Below are 21,678 nucleotides of genomic sequence, written 5' to 3' on the forward strand. Positions count from 1 at the left end.
CAGGGACGGGGGAGCCTAATGGGCTGCCGTCTATGGGATTGCACAGAGTCGGACACGACTGAAGCGACTTAGCAGTAGCATATCTAGTTTGAGACAGTATTAGATCAAGCTATTTATTATTTGATATCTTGCAACTTGAAGCCTGACACATCACCCCCACAATCTAGCAAATTGTGTACAAATGGTCTTTGTTTTGTGTAGCTTAGCCCTAGTCTGAGTTTTCACCATCCAAACAAAGTTTAGTATTCAGTTCACTTCAGTCACTCAGTCATGTCTGACTCTTTGTGACTCCATGGACTGCTGTACACCAGGCTTTCCTATCCATCATCAACACCCAGAGCTTGCTCAAACTCAAGTCTATCAAGTAGGTGACGCCATGCAACCATCTCATCCTCTGTCATCCCCTTCTCCTTCTGCTTTCAATCTTTCCCACCATCAGGGTCTTTTCCAGTGAGTCAGTTCTTCATATCAGGTGGCCAAAGTGTTGGAGTTTCAGCTTCAACATCAGTCCTTCAAATGAATATTCAGGACTGATTTCCCTTAGGACTGACTGGTTTGATTTCCTTGCAGTCCAAGGGACTTTCAAGAGTCTTCTCCAACACCATAGCTCAAAAGTATTAGTTCTTCAGTGCTCAGATTTTTTAAAAAATTTATTTATTTTAATTGGAGGTTAATTACTTTACAATATTGTATTGGTTTTGCCATACATCAACATGAATCCACCACAGGTATACACGTGTTCCCCATCCTGAACCCCCTCCCTCATCCCTCCATGTACCATCCCTCTGGGTCATCTCAGTGCACCAGCCCCAAGCATCCAGTATCATGCATCAAACCTGGACTGGCTATTCATTTCATATATGATATTATATATGTTTCAATGCCATTCTCCCAAATCATTCCACCGTCACCCTCTCCCACAGAGGAATCAACCTGCCTGACTTCAAGCTTAGATTTTTTTTTATGGTCCAATTCTCACATTCATACATGACTACAGGAAAAACCATAGCTTTGACTAGATAGACCTTTGTTGGCAAAGTAATGTCTCTTCTTTTTAATATGCTGTCTAGGTTGATCACAGCTTTTCTTCCTAGGGGAAAGCATCTTTTAAGTTCATGACTTCAGTCACCATCTGCAGTGATTTTGGAGCCAAAGAAAATAAAGTTTCCATCATTTTCCCATGTATTTGCCATGAAGTGATGGGACCAGGTGCCATGACGTTAGTTTTTTGAATGTTGAGTTTTAAGTCAACTTTTTCACTCTCCTCTTTCATTTTCATCCAGAGGCTCTTCAGTTCTTCTTTGCTTTCTGCCATAAGGGTGGTGTCATCTGCATATCTGAGGTTACTGATATTTCTCCCAGCAATCTTGATTCAAGCTTGTGCTTCATCCAGCCTGGCATTTCACACAATGTACTCTGCATATAAGTTAAATAGGCAGAGTGACAATATACAGCCTTGAGGTACTCCTTTCCTAATTTGGAACCAGTCTGTTCTTCCATGTCATGTTCCAACTGTTGCTTCTTGACCTGAATACAGATTTCTTAGGAGGCAGGTAAGGTGTTCCGGTATTCCCATCTCTTTAAGAATTTTCTGTACTTTGTTGTGATCCACACAGTCAAAGGTTTTGGCATAGTCAATAAAGCAGTAGTAGATAGTTTAGCATTAACCTAACAAATAACAACAGAAATAGAAGCAATATCCTAAGCATATGTGTTGTATTCAGGGCAAATTTTGCCTTAGCACTGTTTATCCCCAGTGAAGTCGCTTCATCTCTCTGAGGTTTCATTTATTCATTTGGATTGGAACCTTCCACAATTTTATTAGAAAAGCCAGGTGAGATGCTGTAGGTGAAAATACCCGAGAGAATGGCAACTTAGAATACAATAGGCATACAGTATATTTTCAATGAATAAACACATTCTGATGCCTTTTCTTCAGTAAGGGTTTGTATCCTCAAATTTATTCACATGTTGCTTCAATGCTCACAACCCCTTGCCTGTGCACTTATCCCTTATAAATACTGGATAATTTTTTGCTTTCATTTACAGGTAATATTCTTCATATGAAAGAGATTTGCTTTTGCCTTGTGTGAAGGATTCATGCATTTATTGTATCATTAACAGCATCACATTTACTAAAAAAAGGTTTAAGATAAAATACGCAATTTTCATTTGTTTAAAACATCTGTAAAATCTTGATCTAAATCTCTCAAGTAAGAAAGTGTCTTGAATTTCAAAGAGGAAATAGGCAAATCTCATTTTCCCTTCCTCTCCCACATTTCACACTCTGCCTCTATTGTCACACCCCTGTGAGCACAAATATTTCTGTTCTTCCCAAAGTTCAGTTAAAGAAACTGTGTGTCTAGTCATTTTGGTCTTTGGCAAAAGCAATGAGAAACATAGTTCAACAAAGCCATAATCAAGAGCTCTTTTATTTTTAACCAATCATTGATGAACCACTCTCCCTGCTCATTAGGCGGGAACGAGTCACAGAGCTGCCATGGCGAGATAGTTGGTCACGAAACTCTGAGGCCATGAAGTAATAGAGAATTGGATCCAAAAGGCAGCAGAGACTTGCAAGGCATAGACAAAAAGGATGGAAATACAGTGTGCTTTGGACAATGGGACAACTGCTAATGATAGCTTCCTTTACCATGGTATAAAAAATAAAGTTAATATGATAGGGAGTGAAGCAGATGAAGAAGACTGCAGCACACATGTAAACCATCCTCAGTGCTTTTTGCTTTTCACTGATTCCTTGGAAAGCCATAGGTGGTTGTCTCAAGGATATAGTCATTTTCCAGGTGCACCATGCAATGATGACTACTGGAATCACAAATCCTGCCAGTTCAGCAGCTGTAATCATCCCAACCAAAGCCACTGCATTCATTTTCTTGTAACCAAGATCAGCAAAGCAGGAATCAGTGTTGTTGGCTAAGTCTGTGCTTCTCATGATGGGAAATGGCAAACAGGCAGTACCCACGATGACCCATATGGCAGCACTGATGCCTACATCGTACCTACGCTTCCAGTCTCTGGCCTTGAAGGGTTTGAGGAGAAAGAAGCACCTCTGAAGGCTGATGCATGTCAGGAAACAAATGCTGGCATACATGTTGAGATACTTCAGGTAGAAGCATAGCAGACAAGGGATCCTCTGGAAAGGCCAATGGTGGCTGATGTAATAGTAAATCCGGAGGGGTAAGGACAGCACGTGGGCAAGGTCAGCCACAGAGAGGTTTATCATGAAAATAATGGCTTTATTTTTCTTGCTGATAAAGCGGCACAGAACCCACAAGGCTGCACTGTTGGCCAGTAGACCAGGAATGAATATGAGGATGTAGGTGGTTGCGTAGAGAGAGTAATGAAATGTCACATTGGGGTAATTGCAGTGAGTCTCAGCATTGCTGGTACTGTTGCTTCCCATCTTGAATATTTCAGCTTATTTATCAAGGTAAGCCATGAAGTTATAATCCCTGCCCAAAACAAAACAAACAACAAAAAAAAAGTATGGTTAACCACTTTAGCTGATATCCAGATTTTCTTAAATTGAAGCTTAGTTGATTCACAATGCTTTAGGTGTACAGCAAAGTGATTAGCTATATATATTTTTTCAGATTCTTTTCCATTAGAGGTTATTACAAGATATAGAATATAGTTCCCTGTGCTACACAGTAGGTCCTTGTTGTGTATCTATTTTATATATAGAAGTGTATATCTCTTAATTTCAAATTTCTAATTTATCCCTCCCTCTTTTTCCCTTATGGTAACTTTGTTTTCTATGTCTGTGAGTTTATTTTGGTTTTGTAAATAAGTTCATTTGTATCATTGGTTTAGATTCTAATGTAAGTGATATCATATGACATTTATTTTTATCTGTCTGACCTACTTCACTCAGTATGATGATCTCTAGGTCCATCCATGTTTCTACAAATAACATTATTTCATTATCTTTATTTCTGAGTAATACTCCATATATATATATATATGTATATATATATATATACACACACACACAATATCTCTCCAGTACTCTTGCCTGGAAAATCCCATGGATGGAGGAGCCTGGTAGGCTGCAATCCATGGGGTTGTGAAGGGTCGGACACAACTGAGCAACTTCCCTTTCACTTTTCACTTTCATACATTGGAGAAGGAAATGGCAACCCACTCCAGTGTTCTTGCCTGGAGAATCCCAGGGACGGGGGAGCCTGGTGGGCTGCCGTCTATGGGGTCGCACAGAGTCAGACTCGACTGAAGCTACGTAGCGGTAGCAGTAGTAGTATACAATATCTTAATAATCCATTCATTTGTAGATGGAACGTTAGGTTGTTTCCATGTCTTGGCTTTTGTACATAGTGCTGCTATGAACATTGGGATACATGTAGCTTTTTGAATTAGAGTTTTTGCCTTTTCTGGCTATATGCCCAGAAGTGGGATTGATGGATCATATGGTAACTATTTCTGTTTTCTTTTTCTTTTAAAGAAGCCTCAATATTGTTCTCCATAGTCACTGTACCAATTTATATTCCCATCTACAGTGTGGAAAGGTTCCTTTTTCTCCACAGTCTCTCCAGTATTTATTATTTGTAGACTTTTCTATGATGGTCATTTGACTGGTGTGAGGTGATATTTCATGGAGACAGAGAAAACCCAGAAAAGCCAAAACAATATTGAGATAGAAGAATGGAGTTGGAGGAATCATACTCCCTGACCTTAGACTGCGCTATGAAGTTACAGTAATCAAAATATTATGATACTGGCACAGAAACAAACATATAGATCAATGGAACAGTATGGAAAGCACAGAAATAAACCCACACACTTAAGGTCAATTAATCTAATGACAAATGAGGCAAGAATATACAATGGAGAAAAAAATAGTCACTTTAATAAGTAGTGCTGGGAAAACTGGACAGCTATATGTAAAAGAATGAAATTAGAACATTCTCTTATACCATATACAAAAACAAACTCAAAATAGATTAAAGATTTAAATGTAAAGACCAGATGCTATAAAACTCCTAGAGGAAAACATGGGCAGAATACTCTTTGTCATAAGTTACTATAATATTTCTTTTTGAAGTTTATCTATTAGACTAAGGAAACAGAAACAAAAATAAACAAATGGGACCTAATTAAACTTAAAAGCTTTTGTACAGCAAAAGAAAACATAAACAAAACACAAAGACAACCTATGGGAGAGAAATTCTTTGCAAATGATGATACTGAGAAGGCCTTACTTTCCAAAATATATAAACAGTTTGCACAGCTCAATAAAAAACAAAACAACCCAAGAAAAAAGTGGACAGAAGACCTAAGCAGACATACAAAGAAGACATACAGATGGCCAACAGGCATATGAAAAGATGCTCAACATCAATAATCATTAGAGAAATGCGAATTAAAAATTAGTTATTACTAGATTTGTTTTTATACCTACAAAGTCATAGGATATTAAAATTAGAAGGGGCCTGTTTATAGGTGCTAAAGGAAGGTATACTATTTATCCAAGGTCATCCAGTGAACCAGAGAACCACAGAATTGTCCTCAAACTGCCTTGCTTGCCTCTCTTTTGTCCACCACCTTTCCCATTGGGTTCTGACTTCCTAACTTGACACCACAGCACTGGGAAAATAGATTTGCCTCTTTTAGCCTGAAGTACCAATATCTTAGCTGATTTTTGTGGCTTAGGAAAATTACTTCCTTATTATTTTATCACAATAGCTGGTGGTTTTCATGCATTCTCTATCTGTCTCACTCTAGGCTTAAGTTTCATTCCAAATTTACATGAAACTTTTCAGTAATAATAATATTTTTAAAAAAACCTAAGAGCATGGCATCCATTCCCATCACTTCATAGTAAATAGATGGGGAAAATGTAGAAATATTGACAGATTTTATTTTCTTGGACTCCAAAATCACTGTGGATGGTGACTGCAGCCAAAAAATTAAAAGACACTTGCTTTGTAGAAGAAAGGCTATGACCAAACTAGACAGCATATTAAAAAGCATAAATATCACTTTGCTGACAAAAGTCTGTATAGTGAAAACTATGGTTTTTCCAGTAGTCATGTACAGATATGAAAGTTGGACCATAAAGAAGGCTGAGAGCTGAAGAATTGATGCTTTTGAATTGTGCTGCTGGAGAAGACTCTTGAGAGTCCCTTGGACAGCAATGAGATCAAACCAGTCAATCCCAAAAGAAACCAATCCTGGATATTCATTAGAAGGACTGATGCTATAGCTGAAGCCCCAATACTTTGGCCACCTGATGCGAAGAACAAACTCATTGGAAAATACCTTGATGCTGGGAAAGACTGAAGGCAGGAGGAGAAGGGAATAACAGAGGATAGGATGGTTAGATAACATCACTGACTCAATGGACTTGAATTTGAGCAAACTCCAGGAGATAATGAAGGAGAGGGAAGTCTGGTATGCTGCAGTCCATGGAGTTGCAAAGAGTTGGACATGGCTTCATGACTAAACAACAAGAAATTAATTTAGAAGCTGATAGTTTCCCTTATGTAGTAGGGAAGGGGAGAAACCTATTATCTATCTAAGGGGAATTCTGTACTGGTGCAACATCATCTCATGGCAGATTATACAAAATCATGGTGAATACTGATTAGGGTATTAGCAAAATAGGTCACTAAAACCTTTTGAAACAATGTAAGGTTTAATTTTCTTATTAAAGTGGTCTTTATAATGGGATTTTTTTTTTGTACTTAATCTTATTAAGGTAGAATAAGCAATGCCCAGAGGGGCGTTTATTAAGGCCATAAATATACTAAATGAAAGATCTAGGACTTCAAATAGAGGACAGAGTGGTTAATCTTTATACACACCCTTCTGTTCATCATTTGTTTTCCTCCTAAAGACAAATTTTACAAACATAGCTTCTATCCATAGTGCAGGAATGTGTATTGCCTTTAAAGCTAGAAGTAGAGAAAAAAAAAAGTGCTGAGGTTGTTCCTCAAATGGAATTTTGTTGTTGGTATGTTTGTTTGTTTGTTTTCTTTTAAGTATGTTTACAAAAACAGAGTAGCTTCTTTGAGATTCTCCTCGTAAATAGCAGAATGACTTTCTATATCATTCTAAGTCTTACTCCAGGAAATAGATAAATGATAAAAGAAAAAAACCCCAAGAGATTATTCACAGATAAAAGAGTAAACTTTATCAACTACCAATACTGTAAATAATACTTTCATCTTCCCTCTTCATATACTCCCTAGTTAGTCTATCTGTGATAGATCCTAAAGAGTCACGCAGTCATCATTCTTATGTATGTATGACTTAGAACAAAAATAGAAGGATACCCACAGGTGAAAAGAAAGTAAATAATTACTATGATCTGATCAATGTTATATGCCAGAATCTTCAATGGAATTGTTCGTATACATTATGTAATTTAATTCTCACAACCATCCTAAGATGAAGTCCCATTATTATTCTTCTAGTGCAGATGAGGAAACTGAGGTTCAGAGAGATTCAGTAAATTGTCCTGGGTATAAAATTTAAAAATGAGATTTGTTATCAAGCTTGATTTGCTCCAAAGTCTGTACTATTTCCATTACAACTATTTGCCTCTCCCGACTCAAGAGGGACTTTTTAATAACATGAGAATCATTGTGCTATCCAGAGAGCACATTATGGCAGAATTTTTCTCATCTCATAGAAGGACCTCAGGATCTTATAACCTTAGGATTGCTCTAGCTATGCCATCAATATATAACTAAACATCTGTCATCACACATATCACCAACCCTTCCTTACCACCCACTTTGACTTCAGTATTGATCTTATTTCTACTATAATCTATTACTTATGCATAGGCTGTGAAAGAACAAGGCAGGCTACATAAGGTGCATTAAAAACAACTCACACCCACCCATTTACACCTCCACTTCTGCATTTTACAAACATGGATATTTGTTTCTGCTTCATTGGTACAGAAATTTTCACTTATTAAAGAAGCAGATTGTTTTTATACCTCTGTGCTAAATAACGAAGTCCTGTTAGTCCAAAACAGCAAGCTAGAGGTCATGATCACAACTTATTTGTCTCTGTGGTTTCTTATGACTCTGCAATTCAGTTTATTTCAAATTTAGAGATTTGTATGGTTTGCTTTCCAAAATGATTTTTCTTCTCCAGATTGAAGGGGAGGTAGAAAGAGTTTTTCCCCAAATATGTTTGGTGACAATTAAATGTAAAATCCCCATGGTGATAGGAGACTGGGGGAATTTGTGTTGGGTAGGGTGAAAATATAAACTCTCTCAGATAGGGAACATTTCGCTTCCTGTTAGCAATCTGTGACGCTTCTGAAATTTTAGAAAGGAGAACTTAAGAAGCCACTAACAAAAATAGGTTGAATGGAAGGGCCAAAGTCAAAACATGTTTTTTCTCTCAGCCTCTGCCTCTGTTTCTATCTCTTTTGTTTTTCTCCCTTTGGCTTTATTATTGACTATTTTTGGTTGGTTTGTGCCCTCTGTGTTACCAATCCCCCTCTTTAAATCTAGATATATCTTTGGTTCCTCTCTCAGGAAAGATATGAAATTGGTGACTTACTCTTGAATCTAAGCTCTCCTTCTCAGTCTGTGCCATGACCAGCCTCCTAGACATTACAGACAGAAACTGGGAGTTCATCCAACTCCTATCACTACATTTCACCCATATCTAGACAGAAACCAGGTGATTATCTCCCCCTTAAAATCTCTCCAATCTGTCTCCAATCCATCTTCATTTCCACTGTTGCCTTTCTAATCTTCATAGCAGCCCAATGATTATTACCATGTTATAAACGAGGAAACTGAGATACAGAGAAGTTAAATAAATTGTGCCAAAGTCACAATACTCACATAGTGTAGAGGTGGTATATTAGAATTGGAACCCATGCTTATCTCCATATTCCCTTACCTTTGCCATGGCAGATGATACTGATGATCCTACCTGCATTCAGGGCAGTAAAAGAGACACAGACATAAAGAACAGACTTTTGGACTCAGTAGGAGGAGAGGGTGGGATGATTTGAGAGAATAGCATTGAAACATATGCATAATCATATGTAAAATAGATGACCAGTGTGAGTTTGATGCATGAAGCAAGGCACACAAAACCAGTGTTCTGGGACAATATAGAGGGATAGGGTGGGAATGGAGGTGGGAAGGGGATTCAGGATAGGGGAGACACATGTATCAGTTCAATTCAGTTCAATCACTCAGTCATGTCCAACTCTTTGTGATCCCATGGACTGCAGCACACGAGGCTTCCCTGTCCATCACCAACTCCCAGAGCTTGCTCAAACTCAGGTCAATCGAGTTGGTGATGCCATCCCACCATCTCATCCTCTGTCGGCCCCTTTTCCTCCTGCCTTCAATCTTTCCCAGCATCAGAGTCTTCCAATGAGTCAGTTCTTCACATCAGTGAAGTATTGGCCAAAGTATTGGAGTTTCAGCTTCAGCGTCAGTCTTTCCAGTGAATATTCAGGACTGATTTCCTTTAGGATTGACTGGTTTGATCTCCTTGCAGTCCAAGGGACTCTCAACACATAGGATATGTAGGACACATGTATGCTGCTGCTGCTGCTAAGTCGCTTCAGTCGTGTCCAACTCTGTGCAACCCCATAGACAGAAGCCCACCAGATTCCTCCGCCCCTGGGATTCTCCAAGCAAGAACACTGGAGTGGTTTGCCATGTCCTTCTCCAATGCATGAAAGTGAAAAGTGAAAGGGAAGTTGCTCAGTTGTGTCCGACCCTTCACGACCCCATGGACTGCAGCCTACCAGGCTCCTCCATCCATGGGATTTTCTAGGCAAGAGTACTGAAATGGGGTGCCATTGCCTTCTCCGGGACACACGTATACCTATGGTCAATTCATGTTGATATATGGCAAAAACCATCAAAATATTGTAAAGCAATTATCCTCCAATTAAAATAAATTAATTAAAAAGATTACATTACAATCACTGAACTTCACTGCAAGTTGCATCATGTTAGCTTGCACCACACACTCACAGAGACCTTAAACTTCTCTCCATTTCTTATGGCCCAATCTGGCACCCTCCCTCATTTTGCTTCCTTCTCTATGCAGACTAGATTGAATGGTCAAATTAACTATTCTTACACAAGAATCCTCAACCTTCTTTGCTCACCATTCTTCTGCTGTACCAGCTTGAAAAAGTTAGTGTTTAGTCCCTGAGTTACGTCTGACTCTTTGCAACCCCGTGGGCTGTAGCCTGCCAGGCTCCTTTGTCCATGCAATTCCCCAGGCAAGAATACTGAAGTGAATTGCCATTTCTTTCTCCAGGGGATCTTCCTAACCCAGGGACCGAACCCAGGTCTCTGTCATTGTAAACTGATTCTTTACTGTCTGAGCGACTAGGGAAGCCCGGCAAGGTCTTAATCCCAGATTAAGTCCACAAACCATTTTATTTTCTATTATCCAAACTGATGAATGATCCTATTGAAAATACCAGGATCTATTTGAAATGCTAAAACTAGGAATCATGAATTTCTAATTTTAGCACTTTAAACAGAAGATTTTTTTTTTGCTCCAGCCTCTTTTTCCACACCTCTGATTAGTTAATTCTCCTAAGAAATTAATCAAGGTGCAAAAAAAGAGAGTGCTGGTTATTTCATAACTCTACTAAAATTTCTTCTACTCTTCTCCTCTCCCATCCCCATATTTCTCAGCAGAGGCTCTTACCTCTTAAATCACAAGAAAATTGAGGCTACTGGGTGAGAAATAATTCAGTTTCAAACATTGTCCCCTCCCAACACACACAATCTTATCTACAACTGCATCCTTCCCAACACAGCTCTCTTTCCTGTTGTACAATTTGAATTCCCATGCTCTTAATCCCTTTTAGCTTTCTCAGGAATTTCTTTCATTAATTGTTCCCTTTCACTCCCAGATCATCATGTTGTCCTTCACTCTCAGCTAGATATTTGTCATTAAATCTCTTTGACTCCTACAATAATATTTCTCTTGTCAATGCATCTTATTCTAGCTTTGTGTCATGTTCCGTCTTTTCTTAAACATCTCATAGTATTTTTTGACACTGATTGCTTTCTTTTCCTCACTTTATATCCATCCTTTCAGTTCAGTTCAGTTCAGTTCAGTCGCTCAGTTGTGTCTGACTCTTTGCGACCCCATGAATCACAGCAATGCACTACAATGTGGCATGCATATCTTTATAATCTCACTAAAACTACTTTAGTAAAGGTGAAAAGTGGCCATCATGTTGCTAAATCAAGCAGGACTTTTCTGCTGTGTTAGACAGTCTGACCACTTCCATGTTTTTGAAATGCTCTCTCCTGTTGGCTTCTAAGCCACAACTCTGTTTTGAGTCTCCTCCAATGGACTATTGGTCCATTCATACAGAGTCTTCTTTATGTTTTATTTCATCTCTGCACATCCTTTAAATATTTGTTTTCCCTAGGTCTGCATATTCTCTCCTTATTCAGTGTCTTCATGCTAAGTAACATCACCCACTTTCATGACTTCAATTACCACCCATATCCGAATGGCTCTTATGTCTCTCTGTCCAGGGCTGGCCTCTTCTCAGATATTAAATCTGTATGTCCAATTCTCAGCTGAGATTTCCCATTTCAGTGTTTTCTAGGCATCTCTAAATAAAAATGCCCAAAACTAAATTCATCATACTCTCTGACCTTTTACTTATCCACCACCATCTATCTAATTACAAGAGCCAGAATATTTAAAATAATTCTAGACTCCTCTCTCATTCAATCAATCAAGTTTTCTCTCTCTTCACTCATTCTCTCTCCTCTCTCCCCATGAATTATTAAACCATTCTTTAATTGATCTACCTTCTTCTAGGACTGCTCTCTTAAAAAATATATTCTATACTCTGTTGCCAAAATGATATATCAAAATAGCAAAGCTGGATTACCATGCTGTCACAGGGATTGCTTTAACAATGTACTTACTGCACCATATTGAGTGTTTTCATTTATATCTCTTTGTTTCTAACTAACTATGAGCATTTTGAAGGCAAAGGCTATGACTTTCTTTAAATTTCCAGAACCTAGTAGAATTATCTATACATAATCAGTTAGTAAATATTTTAAGTGGGTAAATATTCTGCCTTATGACAACACATTTGTTGTTCATTTGTTTATGAATCACTGTACACTGGGCTGTGAGCTTTGTGAAGTCAGAGGTTATGTCCTAAATTTTGTTCTCTCTTTCTCTCTAAACCCAAAGCAAGGCTAAACATACAGCACTATTTTAAAAGTTGATAACTGACCCATGTAGGGATTAATCTCCAAAAGTTAATCTCATTGCTGTTGCATAACCAACTCAGCTAATCAGGACCACCACACAGATAATGCAACCCAGGCAAAATTATAAGCTGTGAAAATACCATATCTTAAGAATATACTTGAACTCCTAGCTATAGTATTATGAACCACCCAGATAGATATGAGGATCAAATTCCCAGTGCCTCCAATGCCGTTCTTAAAAAAGTAACTGCCTCTTGGTTTCACCAGTGCCACTGCTCTATCCAGAGTACATTCTGCCTACATCAAAGGCTGGGAACTTCCTAGAGGGATGTCTCTTTCCTCTAAAAAGAGTTCTGGTAACAGGAGCCAAACTCTAAAGGGAATGATCAGCATAGACTTCTAATCTAATAATCAAAGCAAGATAATTAGCTACCTTCACTGAACTAACAAGATTCACTTCCAATGTGTGGCTGTAAGAATATTTCTGATAATGAAGATTGGTATGAGGCTATGACTGAAACTTCATCAAACTCCTTTCTCCCTAGATCCCATCTCAGAAGTCAATATTTTACTCCTCTCTTGAAATCCTATCTCAACTCTCATCTTTTCCTTGCATGGGGCAATCTATTCATACCTTTTCCTTTGTACTTTCGCTAGACTTTTAGGCTACACTATAAAAATGTAGTCTCTATGAGGGACGACTGTATCTTATACTTTTATATATCTCATTTTGCTTAGCAGAGGGTTAAGCATGCAGTAGGAACTCAGCTCATACACATTGGTTTATAAAGGGAAGAATAGGAGAATAAGTACATATTAGCAGAGTCTTAGTCTGTTTTACTTGTAATGTCTCTTCCATAAGCTACTCTCCCAAGCAATAGTCATAGTTCTTCTCCCTTTGTTACTGAGGAAACTATGGTCAAGGCAAGGACAATAAGATTGGAATCTAACATATCTGGATACCTAAAAGCTCCAAAGCCTGTAATCTAAACCTTTTACTTTAAAACCAGTAGCAATTTCATAAGGTTAAGTGAGAATTTTGTCATTAAACACTTGACTTTATCAGTTCAGTTCAGTTCAGTCACTCAGTCGTGTCTGACTCTTTGTGACCCATGAACCACAGAACACCAGGCCTCCCTGTCCATCACCAACTCCCAGAGGCCACCCAAACCCATGTCCATTGAGTCGGTGATGCCATCCAACCATCTTATCCTCTGTCATCCCCTTCTCCTCCTGCCCTCAATCTTTCCCAGCATCAGGGTCTTTTCAAATGAGTCAGCTCTTCGCATCAGCTGGCCAAAGTATTGGTGCTTCTGCTTCAACATCAATCCTTCCAATGAACACTCAGGACTGATTTCCTTTAGGGTGGACTGGCTAGATCTCCTTGCAGTCCAAGGGACTATCAAGAGTCTTCTCCAACACCACAGTTCAAAAGCATCAATTCTTCTGTACTCAGCTTTCTTTATAATCCAACTCTCACATCCATACATGACCACTGGAAAAGCCATAGCCTTGACTAGATGGGCCTTTGTTGACAAAGCAATGTATCTGCTTTTCAATATGCTGTAGGTTGGTCATAACTTTCCTTCCAAGGAATAAGCGTCTTTTAATTTCAAGGCTGCAGTCACCATCTGCAGTGATTTTGGAGCCGAGAAAAATAAAGTCAGCCACTGTTTCCCCATATATTTGCCATGAAGTGATGGCACGGGATGCCATGATCTTCGTTTTCTGAATGTTGAGCTTTAAGTCAGTTTTTTCACTCTCCTCTTTCACTTTCATCAAGAGCCTCTTTAGTTCTTCTTCACTTTCTGCCCTAAGGGTGGTGTCATCTGCATATCTGAGGTTATCTCAGTAATCTTGATTCAAGCTTGTGCTTCATCCAGCCCAGTGTTTTTCATGATGTACTCTGCATAGAAGTTAAATAAGCAGGGTGACAATATACAGCCTTGACATACTCCTTTTCCTATTTGGAACCAGTCTGTTGTTCCATGACCAGTTCTAACTGTTGCTTCCTGACCTGCATACAGGTTTCTCAAGAGGCAGGTCAGGTGGTCTGATATTCCCATCTCTTTCAGAATTTTCCACAGTTTATTTTTATCCACACAATCAAATGCTTTGGCATAGTCAATAAAGCAGAAATAGATGTTTTTCTGGAACTCTCTTGCTTTTTCCATGATCCAGTGGATGTTGGCAATTTGATCTCTGGTTCCTCTGCCTTTTCTAAAACCAGCTTGAACATCTGGAAGTTCACGGTTCACCTATTGCTGAAGCCTGGCTTGGAGAATTTTGAGCATTACTTTACTAGCATGTGAGATGAGTGCAATTGTGTGATAGTTTGAGCATTCTTTGGCATTGCCTTTCTTTGGGATTGGAATGAAAACTGACCTTTTCCATTCCTGTGGCCACTGCTGAGTTTTCCAAAGTTGCTGGCATATTGAGTGCAGCACTTTCACAGCATCATCTTTCAGGATTTGAAATAGCTCAACTGGAATTCCATACCTCCAGTAGCTTTGTTCATAGTGATGCTTTCTAAGGCCCACTTGACTTCATATTCCAGGATGTCTGGCTCTAGGTGAGCGATAACTAAATTTTGTTTTAGAACACAAATTAGGTCAGGCCTCTAAATATGAATCAGTGATTCTGAATACAAGAACATCGTAGGTACTAATAATGTCTATGTAAAGGCAGCTTCACTTTCCAACCAACTAGCTCAATGCTGTGTTTTTGCAAAGGTACATAGTGAACTTATATTATGATGGCATCAGAATTTGTTTCAGACTCCTAAGTTTTAGTGAAATACTAAGTATGAGAGGTTTCCACTTGTATCCTGCCACTAGCTAAGTGCTATTACTATTGATATATTACCTTTGACCTTTGAGAGAACCCTGAGTTAATTATTATTATACCAATTTTAGGGCTTCCCTGCTGGCTGAGACATTAAAGAATCTGCCTGCAGTGCAGAAGACCTTGGCTCGAACCCTGGGTCTGGAAGATTTCCTGGAGAAGGGAATGGCAACCCACTCCAGTGTTCTTGCCTGGAGAATTCCATAGACAGAGCAACCTGGATGGGTTACAACCCATGGGGTTGCAAAGAGTCAGATGCGACTGGGCAACTAACACTTTCATACCCCTTTATGGATCAGAAAATGAAGACTCAAAATTATTGCTTCTTCCTCAAAGTCTCAGTTACTACAATTTCAGTCATAATGAGGCTTTTCATGAGCAGAGAAAACTAAAACTTTTCCTTTGTAAGCAATTAGTTGCACAAAAAGATGTTAAAGTCACATTTATATGGATAAAACCATTCTTCAGAGATGAAGATGCTAATAATCTCAATTGTATGTCTTGCATTTTTATGACTATGTTTTTGTTGTTGTTCAGTCACCAAGTCGTATTTGACTCTGTGATCCCATGGACTGTACCATGCCAGGCTTCCCTGTCCATCACCGTCTCTGGGAGTTTGCTCAAGTTCATGTCTATTGAATCGGTGATTCCATCCAACCATCTCATCCTCTGTTGTCCTCATCTCCTTCTGCCTTCAATCTTTCCCAGAATCGGAGTTCTTTCTAATTAGTCAGCTGTTCACATCCAGAGGCCCAAGTACTGGAACTTCAGCTTCAGCATCAGTCCTTTCAAAGAGTATTCAGGGTTGATTTCTTTTAAGATCTTTGGTTTGGTCTCCTTACTTTCCAAAGGACTCTCCAGCACCACAGTTCGAAAGCATGAGTTCTTCAGTGCTCTGCCTTCTTTATTGTCCAGCTCTCACATGTGAACATGACTACTGGAAAGACCATAGCCTTGACTATACAGACCTTTGTCCGCAGAGTAATGTCTCTTTATTTCAAAACACTGTCTAGGTTTGTCATAGCTTTCCTGCTAAGAAGCAGTTGTCTTCTAATTTCGTGGCTGCAGTCACCATTCACAGTGATTTTAGAGCTTAAGAAGAGATTTTCACTGTTTCCACCTTTTCCCCTTCTACTTCTCATGAAGTGATGTATCACTGCACATATATGGCAAATGATTGTCACCAGGTGTCTGGGTAGGGTACTATCAAAACCAGGAATCTTTAACAAGTTTTGCTTATGAACCCAAACCACAATAGATCTATGGATAAAGTACTGGAATGATGGATTTATAAGAGTATTGTGTGCTCATTTGCTCAATCATCTCCAACTCTTTTCGACCCCATGGACTGTAGCTCTCCATGTTCCTCTGTCCATGTGATCTTCCAGGCAATAATACAAAGTGGATTGCCATTTCCTTTTCTAGCTCTTTCTGATTGAGGGATTGAACCATGTGTCCTGAGTCTCCTGCATTGGCAAGCAGAGTCTTTACCACTGAGCCACCTGGAAAGCCCTAATAGTAGTGAGCCAAATGTAACAGGGCATGTAAGATGGGGAAGACTCAGAAGCTGTAAAATATAAAGAACACTGGATTTGGAGCTATAACACTTGGATTCTAGCAATTATTCAAATACTGTCTCTTTGTTTTGTTTTGCTAAGCCCCTTCCTTTATGCGAGTTTCATTTCCCTCATTATTAAGATAAGATAATATGAACTGTATGATCTTAACTACCTTCTGCTCTAACTTGCCATGACTTTATGGGCCTGGACTCTCTAAACCCCTGCCTCTAACTAATACCATCAGCACTGCCACTTCCATCATTATTGCAACTGTCACCAGCTCAACATACCTGCACTTTTCAAAGCATTATTACAACTATAATTGCTATTATTATTTAAAGTTCATATATACATATTTTATATATATATATATATATATATATATATAACAAATTAAGTCATTCCCATTCTACAAATCAGGAAAGTGGGACTCAAAGAAGTCATCACATTTATCACATTTACCTGAATGCTATACAAGTGGCAGAGTAAAGAGTGTGGAATATAGGCTTCTGGCGTCGAGGTAACTACTCAGTTCTACAAAGCTTTAGCTTCTCAGTCCTCTCCCTCTCTTCACCTCTCGTCATTAATTCAGTAATACCATTAAGTGAACAAATTTATCAAATAAATCAAATATGTGTCTCCTATTTTCTTTGATAATAGGACCAGCATGTGGGCTTGTTATCTTGGGAGGAAAAGAGAAAATTAGAGAAAGGTTGCTGATATATGACCTCCTCACTTTCCAGGGGAGAATATTCACAGGCCATTTGGGAATGTAACTTGCTTATTTTTTTTTAATTTTTCTTCTTATTTGAATCACAAAAGTCTCATATGATCTACCCAAGCCAGTCAGATACCCGTGCCCACAGTGTCCTTCATTCAGTCGTTCATAACCACAGCCAAAGAAGAGCAACTTGAATTTGGAGCTCTACCATTTTGTGAGTTAATTAAAATCAACTGTAAATAACCTGGCTTGATTTCAGAAATATAGAAGTTTGGATATGTTCTGCAAGTCTAGACATTTCCCCTATAAATTAGAAGTGAAACATTTTTATCCTTAAAATGAATTAAAATAAAATTTGAATTGAACTTCCATGCATGTATCTTTATTGGATTTTTAATCAGATAAGAAAGAGGCCTAATTATTCATCATTTTTGCATTTGGGGCAGTATTTTGGAGTGCAAAGAATCATCTTCTTTGGACAGACCGGGGGTCATGTCTTGACTCACTTATTAGCTCTCCAGCCTGAAATGACTCACTTCATATCTAGTGGCTTCAGTTTCCTCATTTATAACATTAGGATCATAGTACCTATAATATATATCATTGTAAAGATTAAATAGGAAATGTACATGACTAAGGAGTCTGGTGGCTCAGGTGGTAAAGCGTCTGTCTACAGTGTGGGAGACCTGGGTTCAATCCCTGGGTCGGGAAGATTCCCTGGAGAAGGAAATGGCAACCCACTCCAGTACTCTTGCCTAGAAAATCCCAAGGACGGAGGAGCCTGGTGCAGGCTACTGTCCATGGGGTCGCAAAGAGTCGGACACAACTGAGGGAGTTCACTTTCACTTTCAAGGAGATCAAATCAGTCAACCCTAAAGGAAATCAACCCTGAATATTCATTGGAAGGACTGATGCTTTGACTACCTGATACAGAGAGCTGGCTCATTGGAAAAGACTGGTGCTGGGAAAGATTGAGGGCAGGAGAAGAAGGGGCATCATTGACTGAATGGACATGAGTTTAAGCAAACTCCAGGAGATAGTGAAAGACAGGGAAGCCTTGTGTGCTGCAGTCCATTCCACAAATAATCAGACAGGACTGAGTGAACAACAATGACAAAAAAGTAGAAAACATATCTATAATCCTGTCTGGTACACAGTATACATTAAATAAATGTTAGTTCATTTCTACTTTACTTGTACTGAGAGTAACCTCCATGAGCTTTTGGTTGGATTGTGTACTTTTCTGAGTTTAGAAAATCTCTCCAAAAGCATAGGTGTGAGAAATATTGAGTAGGATTAATGCAATAATTCTTAATGTAAAAGAGTGGGGAACATGTATTACTTGAAAAAAAGATCCTTATTACAGTAAATACATTTGGAAATAAAAATTATTTTCCATATAATACAAACTAAAAGTACAGATCTGCAAAAATCTTTTGACTGTTTGTCCCACAGTACTTGGAAAATGGCAATGTGATGGGATGTTTTTTTAGGAGTCCAGGATCAGGATCTAGTTCCTAACTAGGCAAGTCCACGATAACTTTGCAGTGAGATTTTTGTTTTCCAAATGGAACTTTTCATTTAAAAGATTAAGAAATACTGATTAAGTGACACTGTCAGTGTGGAAATCAGATTTTAGAATTCTTTCCCTTGTATGTTTTCATTTTATCATTTAAAAAAAGGAAATTATTTGCAAAACACTGCCTGTGGTCTAAAAGTTGAAACTCTCATGATGACATTACTCTGAAAGAAGTATAGTGGCCCTTAGCATAGATTACTGAGTTCCCTTTGAAAGCTAGACTGTATTTCCAGAAGGTTCTAACTGTAGTTAGATTTCCCTACTGTCTCATTATTTACCACTTCATGATATAGTCTTCTCAGGCACCAGGAACCTAGAGTCAAACCACTGTACTAGGAAGGAAATTAAAAGACTATCTATTTCAAGCCCCCACCTTATTATAGATGAGACTACTGAGACTCAGAAAAATAAAATACCTTGCCCAAAGCCAAAAGTGAATCTTTGATAGAACTTGAACTAAAATCAAGATTTCTTTCTGCATTTTGGTCCATATACTTCATCACTCTGCCTATGATGCATGTGAATCAATACTAGATGAAAATTTAAATGCAAAATATCCTGACCTGAAATATAAGTAGACATTTTTAGCAAGAGTTTTTAAATAAAGCACAGACTTCCTGCCAGTCATTACCCTGATTGTAGGAACACTTAGAAAAGGTGGATTCACAAAGATAGTTCTGTCCTCTTTACTTGGGCCATAGACCGTCCTGCTTCTTAGGATATAGATTGACCTACCTCAAACACAACAAGCTGTGAAAAGTCACCCAAAACCATCCAGAAGTATATTCACTCATTTGAAGTCTTGTGTTCCACAACTGCCAGGATTTACACAGTTTGTACAATTTAAATTCAACAATTTTTCCAATTGACCCAAAAAAAAAAAAAAAAAAAGAACTGCTTTTGACTAAAGAAGGACCTTTGTTCAACAGGAACTGTTGCAAACATAATTACACCAAATGCATGACTTTATTCTGGTTCAGGCCATTTTCCACCTCAATATATCAGCATATCACATATTTTTTAACAGTGAATAATTTTACTGGGTTGCAATTGCTAAGGGATAACCTCCTCAAATAATAGAAAGAGCAATGACTCCCACATCCATCTGAAAAACAAAAATAAAAACTATTCCCACTTGCAGGATTCTTGGGACTGAGACAACTCCATCCAAAATGCATCACAAAGCTTGTTATCATTATATCCAAAATGATCCTGGTATCAACTGTTGTGGCACAGTTCACCTTGAAGAATTCCTCAACTGGAAGTTTTCTTTAGATTCGGTCATCTTAGCTCAGAACCAGAAGAGTTGCTAACACTCAACACAATAAGAATGATAATTGCTGAAAAGATAGGTACCACTTCTGGGAGCTCTGCTATCTAGTAGGTCTGAAGTTGGGTCAAAATACAGCTTTCAAAGGATCAAGAAATGCCTTTGAACAGATTGAAATAATTTTAACAGAGTTTGTCATCTGGGATATTTTCTTCTTTCCTAACTTAAAATCCAACATAGTTATAAATATATTTACAGTATTCTCTGGAAGATACAGGCTTCTGTAGGAAATAGAGACCATGATTTAGAAGACATATGTTCTAGTTCCAGCTCTGCCACTAACCAGCTGGGTGATCACAAATGTCTTCACTTCACAGCCTCTCAGTTTTCTGTATTGTGAGGGATTTGGATCCCCAGGAGCTCCTTCATCTCCAAAATCTATGATCTGACTTTCTTTCTCTCTTATCTGTGACAGTTAAACTTACCAAAGCAAGGAGCTTATACATAAAAAAAAAAAATGTTCCTTCATTAAGCAACTACAGAGCAGAAATCCATATCCTCTTTTTCTGGCTGAATAGGTCAAGCTATCCCAATAAATTTCACTGAATGTACTCTTTTCTTATCACTTTGTGCTGTCTTCCCTGGATGATAAGGAAACAAAGAGTCCTCAGCAAAGAGTGAGCTGCATCACAGACTCCTTGATCCTGTAATAATGGTGGGGACTAATGGCATTAACCTTAACTTTGTATTCTAATCAGAACCAAGGAAAATTACCATTGCTCCTGCTGTAATAAGTCTGAAAGAGGCCAGGGATCATTTTAAAGTTGGACACTGGTCTCATGTCTGCCCTTGTCTTGGATCTTCATGCCCCCACCAACCTTCCCACATGGAATTTTACCAGTTCCCATATATAAAGCTGTAACTTACCTTGGAGCCTTGCTGGACTTGTTTCTTTGCAGGGAGTTGGTGGTGAAAAAGCCTAACTCTTGGTGGCTCAGAGCCTACTGATAACTGACAAATTTGTTATTGAAAGAGGAAGTTGAGTGCATTTGGTGTCTTACCACAAAAACCTAAAGGTAAGTCCCTTGAGCAGATGATATTACTCGTTTTTAGTTTTTATTTCACTGGTGCAAAGAAGTTAAAAAAGCTGAGAGCCAAAGTGTGCAAAATCAAATGATGACTACAAACCAGCTTTCCTCATTGTCTCTTACCCTATCTCCTTCCAGCACAACCCACATGCCTATCCATCTCACTATATTCCAGTAAGCTCTATTTTAAGATAGGATTCTAAGGCAAAATCTGAATACAGTTTACCTAAGAACAATAAAACAGCAACTTTGTCAAATCTGAGAGGTAAAGAGTGAGAAAACCTCAAGAATATGTGTCAGAACTAATAGCAGTAGGACACATTTGCTTAAGCTATTCCTTCCAACTGTAGTACCCTTCCCTCAGCCTTTCATCTC

General features: G+C 38.5%; 1 protein-coding gene across 1 annotated transcript; it reads right to left on the reverse strand.

Moving 5' to 3' along the window:
* Positions 1-1,934: 1,934 nt before the first annotated feature.
* LOC120881940 (putative P2Y purinoceptor 10) lies at positions 1,935-21,232 on the reverse strand. The gene is made up of 2 exons (XM_040265657.1): positions 21,143-21,232; positions 1,935-3,473 (listed from the first exon to the last, which is right to left on the reverse strand). Exon 2 carries the CDS (start codon positions 3,422-3,424, stop codon positions 2,438-2,440), a length of 987 nt encoding a protein of 328 aa, XP_040121591.1. The 5' UTR covers positions 3,425-3,473; positions 21,143-21,232; the 3' UTR covers positions 1,935-2,437.
* Positions 21,233-21,678: the final 446 nt, after the last annotated feature.

This window comes from Oryx dammah, unplaced genomic scaffold (assembly GCF_014754425.2).
Source record: "Oryx dammah isolate SB20612 unplaced genomic scaffold, SCBI_Odam_1.1 HiC_scaffold_23, whole genome shotgun sequence".
Taxonomy (NCBI): Eukaryota; Metazoa; Chordata; class Mammalia; order Artiodactyla; family Bovidae; genus Oryx; species Oryx dammah.